Below are 13334 nucleotides of genomic sequence, written 5' to 3'. Positions count from 1 at the left end.
GTTTTACAACACCAGTGAACAGCCAGAGAGGCAGTAAAACGCTCAATTAAAACTCAGCTGGTTTATCCCGACGGGATATAGATTGATCAAACAGACCCCTTAACAGTGTTTTACCTACAAATCAAATCAGTTTGTTGATGGAAAAAAAGGAATGATATCACAAATCCTCAGATCTATAAAAAGTCATGCAACAGTTGTTCTAGCGGCATTACTTGAGCAAGCAATGCCTGTATGCCATACCTGTATGGCTGAACTTTGTTTCCTTCAAGTTTATATGCCAGTGCTTTTTTCACCACATCTTCATTCTCCTCTGGGTACACTGAGCATGTGCAGTACACCACAGCCTGCACCTTGGGAACTACGGAGCAGATACATTAACAAGAAGGCAATCTATGTTTTTTACGATGCTTTGAGATACCCCTGTATAAAAGCGCTATAAAAATGTAAATAAATAAAACAAATAAACAGAACTTATTGGGATTTTAGTTTTGTATTTAGTTTGCCCAATTATTTTACCCCTGACTTTCTCCGCAATTTAGAATGTCCAATAATTTGAGGAGAAATTGAAAGCAAGGAGGAGGAGTGCCAGAGCTAATGCACGCTCCCTTTGGAATCACCAGCAAACACCGGTGACTCCACACAGCCACCTTCTCATAGTTTTAATTCAGATTTTTATGATTAGCTTTTAAGTCATTAATTCTATATTATGTGTTTTTTACTAGTTCGGTTTTAGTTTAAATTAATAATTCTTTAGCAAGACTACCTCATTTAAATCACTAAAAAACATGGGCAAATAGTAATTACAGAAGAGTATTAAATTGCATGATTATTCCTTGAGGGCCTGACCACATTTTGCATTATTTCAAGTCCATTTCAAATCACCCTTAGTTAAAAAGTTAACTTGGATATGCCCATAAGCAACAACAATCAAATACAGGGCAATATTCTATATCCCAATAAACACAAATATTATTCCATTAAAATGTTTTCATGAAGGTCCTTTTATTTGGAAAACAATTGTAGGGCTGTGACAAGTACAGTGCTTTCAACTCATTGCAGGAAGGCAGACAGCAGTGCTTGACAACTGCTGATTAAAATGCAGACATAAAATAAAAGACATCATAAGTTAACCTTTCATTATTTTATGTTCAATGCCGCTGAATAAAATAAAAAAAGTAATGAAGGGAGGAAAATTTCAGTCGCATCGATAAACCTCACAGAATCTGACAGGATGCTAAAGCTGACTGACTTAGTTAAAAATGGTATCTAATTAAAAAAAAAAAGACCCAATTAGTAAAAGATTGTACTTGGTAATCATTCTGAATTGTTATTTTGTTTTGTGTGAACTTTTACTACAAGTATAAAACCCTGTCCTTCAATGAGAATCCCATTATAAAAGGCAATTACTTCGGACCAGTAATGTCGTCCTCCCATTTGGCCCCAAACAATTAGACTATTAAACTATAACTGCTTCAAATGTAACACCCCAGGAATATAGATTTAATTATATATTCTTCTCAGACCATCAATGGGAAAATATGACAGCTTCTATTTTTTTTAAAGCAATCTTAAACAATATTATTACTTTTAAAGCATCACAGGGAATTGCTTTCCCTCTAGTAAACCCTAATCTTATGATGATGCACATATGCAACCTCCTGAAGATGTACGGATGTAAGATGCACATGGCTGCAGGAGCTGTGATGTCACCCTATCTGTCAAAATAAATAACTGAGACATTTTCCCAAGCCCTCTAGTTCTTGCTAATATATTGTTTAAAATAGTGGATACGTCTGGGTCCTGAACATGTATTACTAGAAGCAGAACAAGTTCAAGGGACCAAAGTAGCTTCCACTGCTGAACAGCACGAGTGTACCCTCACACTAACTTCAGCCACAAAGCAATGAGGCGATCACCCTATGGTAGACTACTGGCTGCCAATGATCTGATCATTAGACAGCGGCTAATTTTTATAATGAGTGCTGAGATTCTTTTATCTATGAATCGCCTGTTCTTTTTTATTTCCTGTAAAGTCTTTTATTGCCCAGTGACTTTAAAGGTTAAATTAATTTTGATGATCTCTTTTTAAAGATATGTTTTCAAGCATGTTTTAAATACCGGCCAGGCTGCCCAAAAAGATTTTATTATTTTTAACCCAATTAAACTTTTTTTTTTTTTGTTATGAAATTAAAATGTCCAACAGTGCATGTTTGTCAATTTTGCTTTTTTTCTGCCTGTAAACATATTTTAAAAAAAGCTTTGTATTTGAATGTGTGGTAGTCTTTTTTTTTACAGCTCTGAATTATGTTTAATTTGCTCTCAAGAACTGGCCATCGAGTTATGAAAAATAGATCCTTATAGCTTTTACATCAGTAACATAATAACTGATGCTAGTTGCCAGACTATGTATATGCAAATAACAGGTGAATTACAGAAGATTATTCTTACAGAAGATGTATTTTCTTGCACGACACCAACACAGTACTTGCTTACTGTATTTATGAAAGTTTATAAAAGTGTTTGAGCATCCACGGAGACATGAAGTAATTCAGTACTGTATGAAACATCCTCCAAGGACCAAGAGACCAGAATCCTTAAAACTGCAGTGAACCCCCTGTGCTGCCACACACTGCTTAAAAAAAACCTGTTAAGAAGCTGAACACGGAATCATTTCTATTTGGATGGATAAAAAGTGACTTGCATTTTTAAAAAGAAATCTCTTGCAAGTCATCGCTGGTTGCGTGGCTACATATTGCAAATGACAGTGAAGAGGCTTTTACTCCCTTAACAGTCTGCTTCTTCAGCCAACCTGCCAGAAGTATGCCGACAGCCATTTGTCTAATCCAACATTTATTATTAAACAGCTGTAGAACCATGTCAAAGTTTTATTTTTTTTAACAAACTATCTGTTACACTGGTAATACAAAGAAAGAAAAAATAAGATCAAGCTTCTCCAAATTGGACGATTAAGTGTCTCTGTCCATACATTAGCACATATTCCAGTCTAGAGGAGCACTGTGTATACTGTGTAATCTGTTTGTGGCAATCTTAATTTTGTATTCCTACCAATGGGATTTATTTGACTGACAGATTAACTGCAGATTAACCCTATGAATTTCCAATTCAATATTTCCAGTACCCATAATTCCCGTGGACTAAACAGAATAGTGAATCTGAATCCAAAAACCTCACTCAATATGATGTCTTTATCTTAGTGATTGTGTTCTTCTAGCTATTTTATAAAACAGTTCATTTTTAAAAAATCCAACACAAGACGAATTTCTGAAAATATCCCTGTAAACCAAAGCTTCCAAACAATGTAAACAAACATTTCAAAGCAGATACTCAATTTGTTGCACCTAGGCTGCTATTCGTTTTGACATTTCTGAATAACTAACAAACATTGTAAGCAAGACATTCATTAACATAGTCTTTTCATTTCACATTTAACAGCTCTACACAAATGTATTAATGTTAAAGAAATGAACAGGTCTGCTAAATCATTCATCATTAACGTTTCCAGACTTTTACAGCAAATGCATTAAGTAGAGGATGATTAGAAATCAAGTTTACCACATCAACGCACCATATCTCATGCAAGTTTAGCACATCAACGCATCATATCTCATGTAGTAAACTTACTATCTAATCACCCTGTACATCAAAACATGTATTCTGGTATCTGCAGCAGCCTCTGTGTTCCTTCAGTGCCACGGTAAAAAATGGCACATAACGATGCTGTGATAATTAGGTCAGGAAATGATAAACCCATACAACATCCTACATGTAATGATTTCCATTACATGAGAGTAGATGTTAACTTCATGCTGATTTGAATGTGATCCATCTGCATTTCCATCCACTTGCATTTCTTTTCATCTGATGATGTAGATATCCTTCTACCTGGTGTTGATGGTTGAAGTGTAATGCTGGCTCCAGGGATTAGCCTGGTACATCAGCACACACAACGGCTGCAATGCTGGCTTCAGGGATCAACCACAGTGCGGTCTCCCCAGTGCATCAGCATGACAACCGCCTGGATTGAGCTAAGTAGGGCACATCTCTGGGGTCTTCAAGTGGGCACCTTCTATCCTTAGTGTTTTGTCGACTAGCCCGCAACACCTTAAGAGGGTTCGACAGTGATTCTGGCGTGCCAGCATCACCTCCCTCTGTCCTCCACTCAACTCAGCCCAGCTTACTAACCCGTACATCAGCCTTGCTTTCTTTCTCTTGTGCTTGATATCCCCATCCAGAATCTTTTCGTCTCAACCACAGCCAGTTGCTGCTCCTTTCTGCTGCTTCAGATAAGTTCTTCACTGTGCAATGCAACTCTTCACCACTGAACCCGACATCTCTGAGAAACCGGGTTGTAGAGTGTGCCACAAATCCTCAACAAACCACCTCCACTGGGTAAACCCAGACTCTCCATCCTCGCTGTTCCGCTTCAACAGCTAGGTGAGCATACCAAAGTTTATTCCTCTCATACGCCTCATCCACAGCATCCTCTCACTGCACTGTTAACTCTACCAGATAATAATAATCTTTATTTTGCTCCTTTCAAAGTGGACCACCATCACAAAGCACTTTACAAGATACAGAGACTAGGATGTGTGAACTGTGCATCAGCTGCAGAGTCACTTACATGAACGTTTCACCCAAAAGATGGCGCAAAAGAAGGTTAAGTGACTTGCTGGGGGTCACACAATGAATCAGTAGCTGAGCTGGGATTTGAACCTGGTACTACCTGGTTATAGGCCTGTTTCTTTAACCATTGGACCACACGGCCTCCTACATGACCACAAGACAATATCTAGTCAAAGGTTAGTGGTGGCAATCAGGTGGAAAAATAAGCCATTGACCAACATCTGGCAGAATTTTCCAGTCTCTAGCAGCTTCCAGTTGTCCTGGGCAAGGCTTGGTTTTAACAACTTTTCTTGGTGGCTGCTCTCCAGGGCGGAGGAATATTGTCTTTTGTGTGTAATGCTTTGATGGAACTGGTGGCAACTTATTGGTCATGTTACACTTCCAATACTAAGGCACCTGGTCATGGCGCAAAGTGTACCGTCCTTGGCTAAGACCCACCTTACAAATGATACTGTAAGAAAGATGATTTCTGATGTATATTTAATACATTAAATATAAAATCCTAGGATCACCTACATATTAAGTCATTATTTATTCTCTTTGCTGTAAGATTTAATGAGCAAAACCTATTAAAAATGAATCTACATAATATTGATAAAATGACGATATATATTTTGACCATAATCAAAGTATAATTAGTGTATAATAAATCTTGAACCTTGAGATAAGTATTCGCAAAGAGAAAAAACCTCTTAGGTTAATACATTTTGATGATAATCAGGCAATATACGTATGTTTTTATCTGCCACTGTAGGTGAATATCTCTGACGATGAGGAGTATAGGCTCCTACTGTATACTGCAAGGTTGTCACTTTTTTAGCCAGAGAAAGACTTAAATATACTGTATATTACAGTGGAATGAAATGATAAAGCATAGTGGCACATTCTTTTGCTCTGAAAGACAACTGTCAGCTAGTCAGTCTCCAAATAATAAACACGTTAGATTAATGGAAAGCAATATGAAAAAACCTGTTTACCCTACACACAATTTTTTTTTTTTTTTAACTGATAGTATGTTTTTAAATATAGGCTTTTTGGCAGCAGCCAGGCATATTTCACTTCCTCAAATAACCACGGCAACAACTTCTATGGTTTCGCAAAGTTGTAAGTACCAGAAGCTTGCCATCCATCAACTGCAGAGACAAGATCAAACACACACTGCGTAAACGGATCAAATAAAGAAAGTCATTTTGTGAACCATGATTAACAACCAGATGTCACTGGTTTGTCACTTATATTGTTATGCTGTCTTATCTTAAAATTCCAGCTATTGGCAAAAGGCAGACTTTCAGAGATTTGTGCAGTTAACATGTCGCAATGAAATACAGATGTCAAACAAAGCTCTAAAAAAAATGTCATGCCCTAGTTAAACCATTTGTATGTGCTTACAAAGATAACGCGCATTAAAAAGTGAACTGCAGCAAGACAACAGCGGTTGGCCAAGCAGCTCAAGTAGCTGCATTGTCCTTGCTTGTTATTTTGGAAGGGAAAATGTTGTGCTCTGAAAAACAGGGATACTGTACATTGGAGACCAAGTGCACAGTATACTTTATTCCACATTCCTATATAAATTCAATGTATTTAGCAACTTTCAGGAACAGGCACCTCAAGGCACTGATAATAGGAATCTAAAATTGAATCAGCAGTGAGAAGCTAGGTTAATAAAGTGTGTCTTAACCTTGGCTTGGACTCCTGTTTGGAAACAGAAATACGATTCTGGATGGGAATTCAAGTGTTTTGATTGAGAAATAGCCCAGTTTGCCCGTAGCGTTCAATCAAAGTGAAAGAGCAGGCACTGTACACGGCAACCTTAATACACAAGCACTGATCCCCAGAAGATCCTATATACAATGAGTAAACAGCAGCATTTTGGCTTGTTGAATGAATTAGATGTGATGTGTTAAATTGCTTAGTTAGAATATGGGCAGAACATTTATTCAAAGGATTTAGCTGGTATAGTATTTTAGGAGGAAGTCCAATATCCAGAAAAAATGCACGGAATTGAGTGAAATTACCTAAATGCATGATATCACATTACCAGTCTGGCCCACACTGACCTGCACAGTAAAAAATGTTTTTAGTGTTTTCTTTAAATTTGAAAATGGAAACTGCATACGACAGAAAGACTCTTGGTGGTAAATCTCCATCCTGACTTGTGAATGCACTAAGTAACAGGAACAGAATGCTCCAGACTACCTGACCTGACGCTTCTTTCCGAGGGTTAAAAGGAAGTCGGTCATGTAGAAAAGACGGAACTTCAGTACACTAACTCACTGACCCGGAAGATAAATAATGTGGCAGCCGCGGATTGGAGGAGCGGCTACAATCGTTTACCAAGGGGTCATGAGTGACGGTATAAATGGGGGTCGAAGCAATGCATCTGTTACTTCGCTTGGTTTAAAAACTATTGTACTATAAGGACTGTGCGAGAGACCCCGTGAGAAATAATAAAGAGACATTCGTAAGAGTTTTGTTTTGTTTGTCTGTGATTGTCTTGTTGTGTATTACTAGATGGCTAAACACGATTCCGGTGCTGTCTCCAAGGGCCAGCACTAACCCAGAACAGCACTGCACGATTGTCACTAAACAAACTGTATCACCCACCACGAGCACTACTGCCCGCACCCAGGACTGATGACTGTGTTTGTAGTATTGTGGAGTGGATATTTGTGTTTATTATTTGCGACTGCAACCCGTTATTATTTACGCTGCGCAGTACACATTGTTGTGTATTGCTGGGGTCTATTATTTGGTCACCAGACCTGGATACAATAAAATACCTTTCCAACTGGATTACTCTCCTTGTTTGTTTATTGCACACTGCGTCACTCCTACACCTGTACACAACCAACCACTTTGCCACATGCATGTAATTCGCCACCCCCCCCCCCAAAAAAAAAACAAAAATAATAATTATATGCATTGCAGTTATATTATTTTTTTTTATTATTTCAAATGTAAAAATGCTTCCCAGGGGAAAAAAAAAGTGAAGGCAATTATATTCTGATGTACTTATTCCAACTTATTGAATAAAAACATATGGGCCATATCAAACCTTTTTAAATAGAGGTGCCCGGCTTGTTGATATGAAGCTGCATGCCGGCAGGCAGGCAGGAGAGCAGGATTATGTAGGAACTAGTATAATAATATAGGAATACTGTATATATTTGCATGTACTACGCATGAACACTAATGACAGAATGACACAACGGTCTTTTGTGCCAGTTTGTGAGATACAGTAGTGAACTACGCAAGCAATCGCAGCAGCGGGAAAAAAAACGAGAAGTGCAAGAAGAGTTTCGAACATTTCATGACCAATGGACAGGAAAATATATTGTAATTAAGAAGGAGGGCAAACCTCCCTGTCTTCTGTGCAAATAGACCACTGGAGTAACGAAAGACTATATTGTTAAACACCACTACAGTGTATGATCAATACGTGGGTCAGCAGCAGAAACGGTGGGCGGAGTACTTGCAAAGAATTAACAACGCAGCAATATCTTTTTCTAAAACAACTAAACTATTTATTCGCCTTTAAAGTTGATTATTGTTGGGTCTAGCATTATTTATTTGCAATAACTCAACCCTAGCCAGAGACAACTTAGAACAATAGTAATCGAATAGCTTGTTGTAGCCCATGACATCATGAATAAATGCTAATGATTTAACTTTAAAGTTTCTTGAACTGGCTGTTACTGGCACTGGCATTGTTAACAAATACCAGTTATTATTATTATTATTATTATTATTATTATTATTATTATTATTATTACTTACTGTATTAAAATTGACTTATCAACAATAGTAATATACTAAATGATCTGAAACTTTTATTGAACTGAGTGCTGTTGTCATTGGCAACAGGAATAAATACTAATGCCATGGGTTAATTTTTTCACAAGTTATTGGCAGAGGGAGTAAATACCAAGAAATGGTTTACATTTATTAAGTTGGTAATTTATTAAGCTGAAATATTGAAATGGCCAGCAACACAAATAAATGCACTTGACAAATGTGCTTGAAATTTGCAATCCATGCAATTTGGTCACATTGCGGCCCACGGTCCCACATCAACCTTGGTATGTGGCCCTCTGCTCTGTAAGCTTTGGGTATCCCTGAAATAGAGTGTGCACTGCTGTGAACAACAATGCAGTAAGCAGAACCCTTTTCAGTATCCTGTTATTGCATGAGGTAGAAGAAATTCACTACAGCCTGATATGTAGCATATCAATTATCCATGCAACTCTCTATGCCATTCACTCAAACAAACAAAAAAAGGTTATTAAAAAAAATAGAAGACCAATGCACAATGCTACAGTATAGTTACAGCACCTTGCATGACAACTGCAGAAAATGATTTTGTTCTCTTCACATTTCCTCAGTTGGAAAATGAATCTAAGGCACTAAAGTGTCCTTTTCTCAATCAATCCGTGCTAACAGAAAAAAAATTGCTAACTTTTGCTGAATTAAATAATAGAAAACACTGCTTTATCAGAATGGATAATGGATGTTGGGACAAACTATAAACTGTGTTTCTATTCCAATTGCTGAAATGATTTGACCTCCAAATGGTTAGCATCAAATGTTATTACCATTATAGACTGATCGGACAAAAAAATAAGTAGCCCGCTGTAGCATGTCTGTATTATCACAATACACTGCACATGGCTCGACCCGAGAGGTGCTTTCTTCTAGCTGCCATTCCAGGAAACCCTGTGCTATCTGGCTGGACATGGTGATCTTATGAAATCACAGAGATCCTTCTGCTTTCCTTTGATTGTTGCTCAACACTTGCAAAGCTTACATAGGCTGAGGGATATTCTCATTGTACTTACATTCTCTAATTGTTTTGCCACTAAGTGTATAAAATACTATTAGTTCTTTGTGCAGTCTGTGTCGTTTCATTCAAGTTGGTTTGGCCAGGGACCCTTTTAAGAGTAGATAAGCAAAATAAGTGTAATTTCTTGCTATTGCTAATTGGCATTCTGTTTAAATGCATTACCACTGTGGACGTGGCTTCCATTTTCCAATTCCACTTGCACTTGAATTCTCATAATAAGTCAAAACACCAGTGCATTAAATTATAAGTATGGGGACAGCTGATTCCAGGATATTAGGTACTTATCTACATCAGTGCATTCTCACGGTGAGACAGCATATTAATGTGGTTTTCACTATGTTTTATAACATACGATTTTTAGCTAATAACTTATCCAGCAACAGAAGTTGGATAAATAGCACTACTGAGGCAAACATGGTTTTTACACATTCAGATATCCTTTTAAAATTCAGCTAAGTATTCAAATACTTCTTCATTTAACTAAAAAAAAAAAAAAAAAGCATAAGGTTACATTAAAAAACAAATATATTGTGTGTATTTCAGGCAAAAACAGTACATAAAGTAGACAGTTTGTTTATGTATGTATTTATTTTTATTCCTGCCATTGCCGTTTCTTTGCAATAAAGTGGCCACAGACACATTTTCACTTGGCATTTTAAAAATTGTTGTGCGAATTGGGACAAGGTGTTAAACTGGTGCAAGACAAATCACGTTGTGTTTTAATGTAATTATTTTATTTCTGGCAGACATGGCCAAAGATTTTTGTCAAGCAGTGCGATCTGAATATTCAGATGTTTGTCCCACCACTAATAAGCAGTATAATCAGTACAGTAAGTCTTTATTTAAGCAATAGGACCCTGCATTGGGAAGCTGCATTAGAGGGCACTGCTGTACAGATCACGTCAAATACCACAGATATCCCTGATAATCAGGGTTTTATGTAGAACACAAACTAGTAAGCAGTGCCTTTACAGTTATTTTAAACATTTAATCTTTAAAATAAAGATGTATTTACCCTTCCATTTTTTTAACTAGACATTGTAACTGTGCAGCTGTTGTCTACCTTGTTGTTGTGCTCAGGAATAGAGCTTTCTGACAGGAGAATGAAAAGTGTGACTTTTCAAATGTATATTTTTATTAAATTCCAACACTGTCGGTAAATATCACAGACTTACATTTCACTGCGTGTGTCATGATTTGTTCTTGGTGCTTGGCAAGGCTGTTCAGTTTCTCTTCTGATATTGATCCCCTGGAAATATCCTGGAGAAGACCAGCATCTAAACAGATTAATCACAAGCTGTCAAAGTATGCTTGACATTAAGATTAAAAACACAAGTATGTCAGAAACATATAGTATATCACTTTGACCAATATGTAAGTTGTAAGTAACAAAATCAGTTTAACATTATATTCACTGGCAGGCCTCTTCTAATATACCCTGGTTCTGACCTCTCAATAACTTTGAACGATTGAATGTATAAACAAACGGACAGTCACATTTTTATATCTCCAGATTCTCATTAATGTGTGCTAATGAACGTCCTAACAAAGTTTCCTCATAACCTTGCTCTACCGATATGTAAACTCTAAGGGTGCTGTACATTCATATCTTGTCACCTGGGATACACTGGGGGAAGCAAACGGAACTTCATACAGTACCTTCATTTTCATTTAAGATGAAATCGACTGGGTTACTGACACCAGACACACTGCACGGGGGCAGGAGCAAAACAATTTTAGCTGTTTGTAATGGTGGATTTGTAGGATCAATGTCTGTAAATGTGTCAGGTATTAGCTTTATATCTGTAAAAAAAAACAAAACATCCAGTTATTGCAATGCAGTATCGTGTATTCTTTCTACAGTGTTATCATTCCACGTATGGTGAAGGGAATGCTTAGGGTCAGCTTGGGTCACTTGCTGGGCCAATCAAAAGTGTATACTTTAAAAAGCAGAAATGCACATACTTATTAAAAGTTTGATTAACTGAATAAAGTTTGGAAGTGCAATCTAAACAAACAGTTTCATCAAAACAGACCTGGATACATATGGGATTACACCAACTAAACTCATGAATCATGTTTTACTGTAATTAAATTCAACAATTTGATATCAGATCCAGCACCGTTGTGGATGTCATGCTCCTATTGCTTATATATGCATGTTTCATAAATGTCTTTTCTAAGCTTTTGTGATAAGTCTTGAAGAAATCTGAATATAAGTTGACCCAAGCCATTGGCATCTGTCATTCATTTTAAAAAGATTTAACACTGTGTTTAAAAAATCTTAATTTGTTTCTGACCAGCCCATGTACAGTAAATCACCTGTTAAAATGAAAAGTGAAAGAAAAATGGTCGTAGTTGATTTTAAACTGCACAATACTAATCAAAACTTATAATAATACAAAGGTGTGTGTCTTGGTCTAATTAACCATGCCTAGCCACTTACTTCTGCATTGCATTTGTGTGAAGAAATTTTGCAGTTGTTCCTGCTGGGATTTAGATTTTACGCCACAAACAAAGATTTTGCTTGTGTTCTGATCAGTCAGTGCAGACATGTGAGCGATGGTCAAGCCTGATGCCACGCTTCCAATGATGACATCATCATCCATGTTCATCAAGGCCTTCACGGAGTGTGCAGCCAGACTGCGAGATTTATCCTAAGCATTTTAACAAAGGGAAGAATTTCTGTGGCGTTACATATTGCAGGGTTGACTTCACGACAAGATTCCCATAAATCTTGAATCAAATTGAAAAAATGTTGATGCCCTCTGTGGGCAGTACATCACAGACAGTAGCTCCATTACTGATCTGTGCAAATGAGAGCGACCCTTACAATCCTGTCATGGTCAGTGGCACTGTGCAGTTTACTGCACTGTTTAACCCGCTTCCCTTCACTCATCAAAAAAGAAGGGCCTCAGTGATGCATTTTCAAAATGCAAAAACCACCACAGCTCAAAATGGGGATTGACAAATCCCCATCTTTACAGCCATTACTGTTTAAATCAAACCAGTGTGGTCACCTCCAAAATGTTGCAACAAGTCTAAATAAAACAAGGGCTGTCACACAGGTTCTGTTGATCCTGAGAGAGGTTTTTAATAAGGTGACTGAAGACCAGCATGACACAACTACTAAGCATATTTCTGCCTTTGTAGCTAATCATAAGAAATTGCTTATTGAAAAGCTACTTTGAGGTGTGCCTGTGCTGGGATTACCACATTCAGATACTAACTGTGTGCTGACTCTGCATATGAAGATCCAGATTTAAAGTGCCAGCTGTATTTCAAGATACGATCCAAATGAAATTTGGTAAGTTTACAGATCTCATTTGATGTGTTTAAATTAGGACCTTTGTTTTTATTAGGTGTTATTTAAATCACAATGCCGTCATTACCCACCTGAATAACTAGCTTGTAGTCTGTAAAGAGCTCCATTCCACAAAGGTCATCTTTGAGATGAGCAGGAAAACCCAACAAATCCTTACAGTGCAGGTCCTGACAGAACGTTAATCCTTCAAGTTCAGTGATTGATTTTACCTTCACAAATCCATCTCTCACCAAGGAACTGCACACGTCTTCAAGGCTAGCAATATAAATCACACAAGTTAAAAAAATAATAAAAAATTCTAGGTTAGAGAATGTTAAATCCCTCACATACCAAAACTTGAACACACACTCACTTAAAAGAAGGAGTGCTAACCAATAAAACAGCTTGTTACCTTTATACTACAGGTTCTGCTTTCATTGTGCTGATCATCTATTGGTTCTACATTTACTTTTTATATTAATTCAGGATATGCTAATATTTTAAATACAAAACCATAGCTAGTGCCTATAGGAAGTATTAACCCCC

General features: G+C 37.2%; 1 protein-coding gene across 3 annotated transcripts in view; it reads right to left on the bottom strand.

Moving 5' to 3' along the window:
• Positions 1-13334, bottom strand: part of LOC121329410 (putative methyltransferase NSUN7) — a 42205-nt gene that overhangs the window by 12929 nt on the left and 15942 nt on the right. For all 3 annotated transcript variants that reach the window (XM_041275019.1, XM_041275018.1, XM_041275012.1), the window contains exons 6-10: positions 12881-13064; positions 11931-12141; positions 11144-11287; positions 10660-10761; positions 241-358 (exon numbers count right to left, since the gene is read on the bottom strand). In XM_041275019.1, coding sequence (XP_041130953.1) covers positions 241-358; positions 10660-10761; positions 11144-11287; positions 11931-12141; positions 12881-13064 — 759 coding nt within the window. The remainder of the gene's footprint in view (positions 1-240; positions 359-10659; positions 10762-11143; positions 11288-11930; positions 12142-12880; positions 13065-13334) is intronic.

This window comes from Polyodon spathula, chromosome 2 (assembly GCF_017654505.1).
Source record: "Polyodon spathula isolate WHYD16114869_AA chromosome 2, ASM1765450v1, whole genome shotgun sequence".
In the NCBI taxonomy this organism is placed as follows: Eukaryota; Metazoa; Chordata; class Actinopteri; order Acipenseriformes; family Polyodontidae; genus Polyodon; species Polyodon spathula.
The sequence above is the reverse complement of the archived record's forward strand: the minus strand, read 5'-3'. Positions and strand labels throughout refer to the sequence as shown.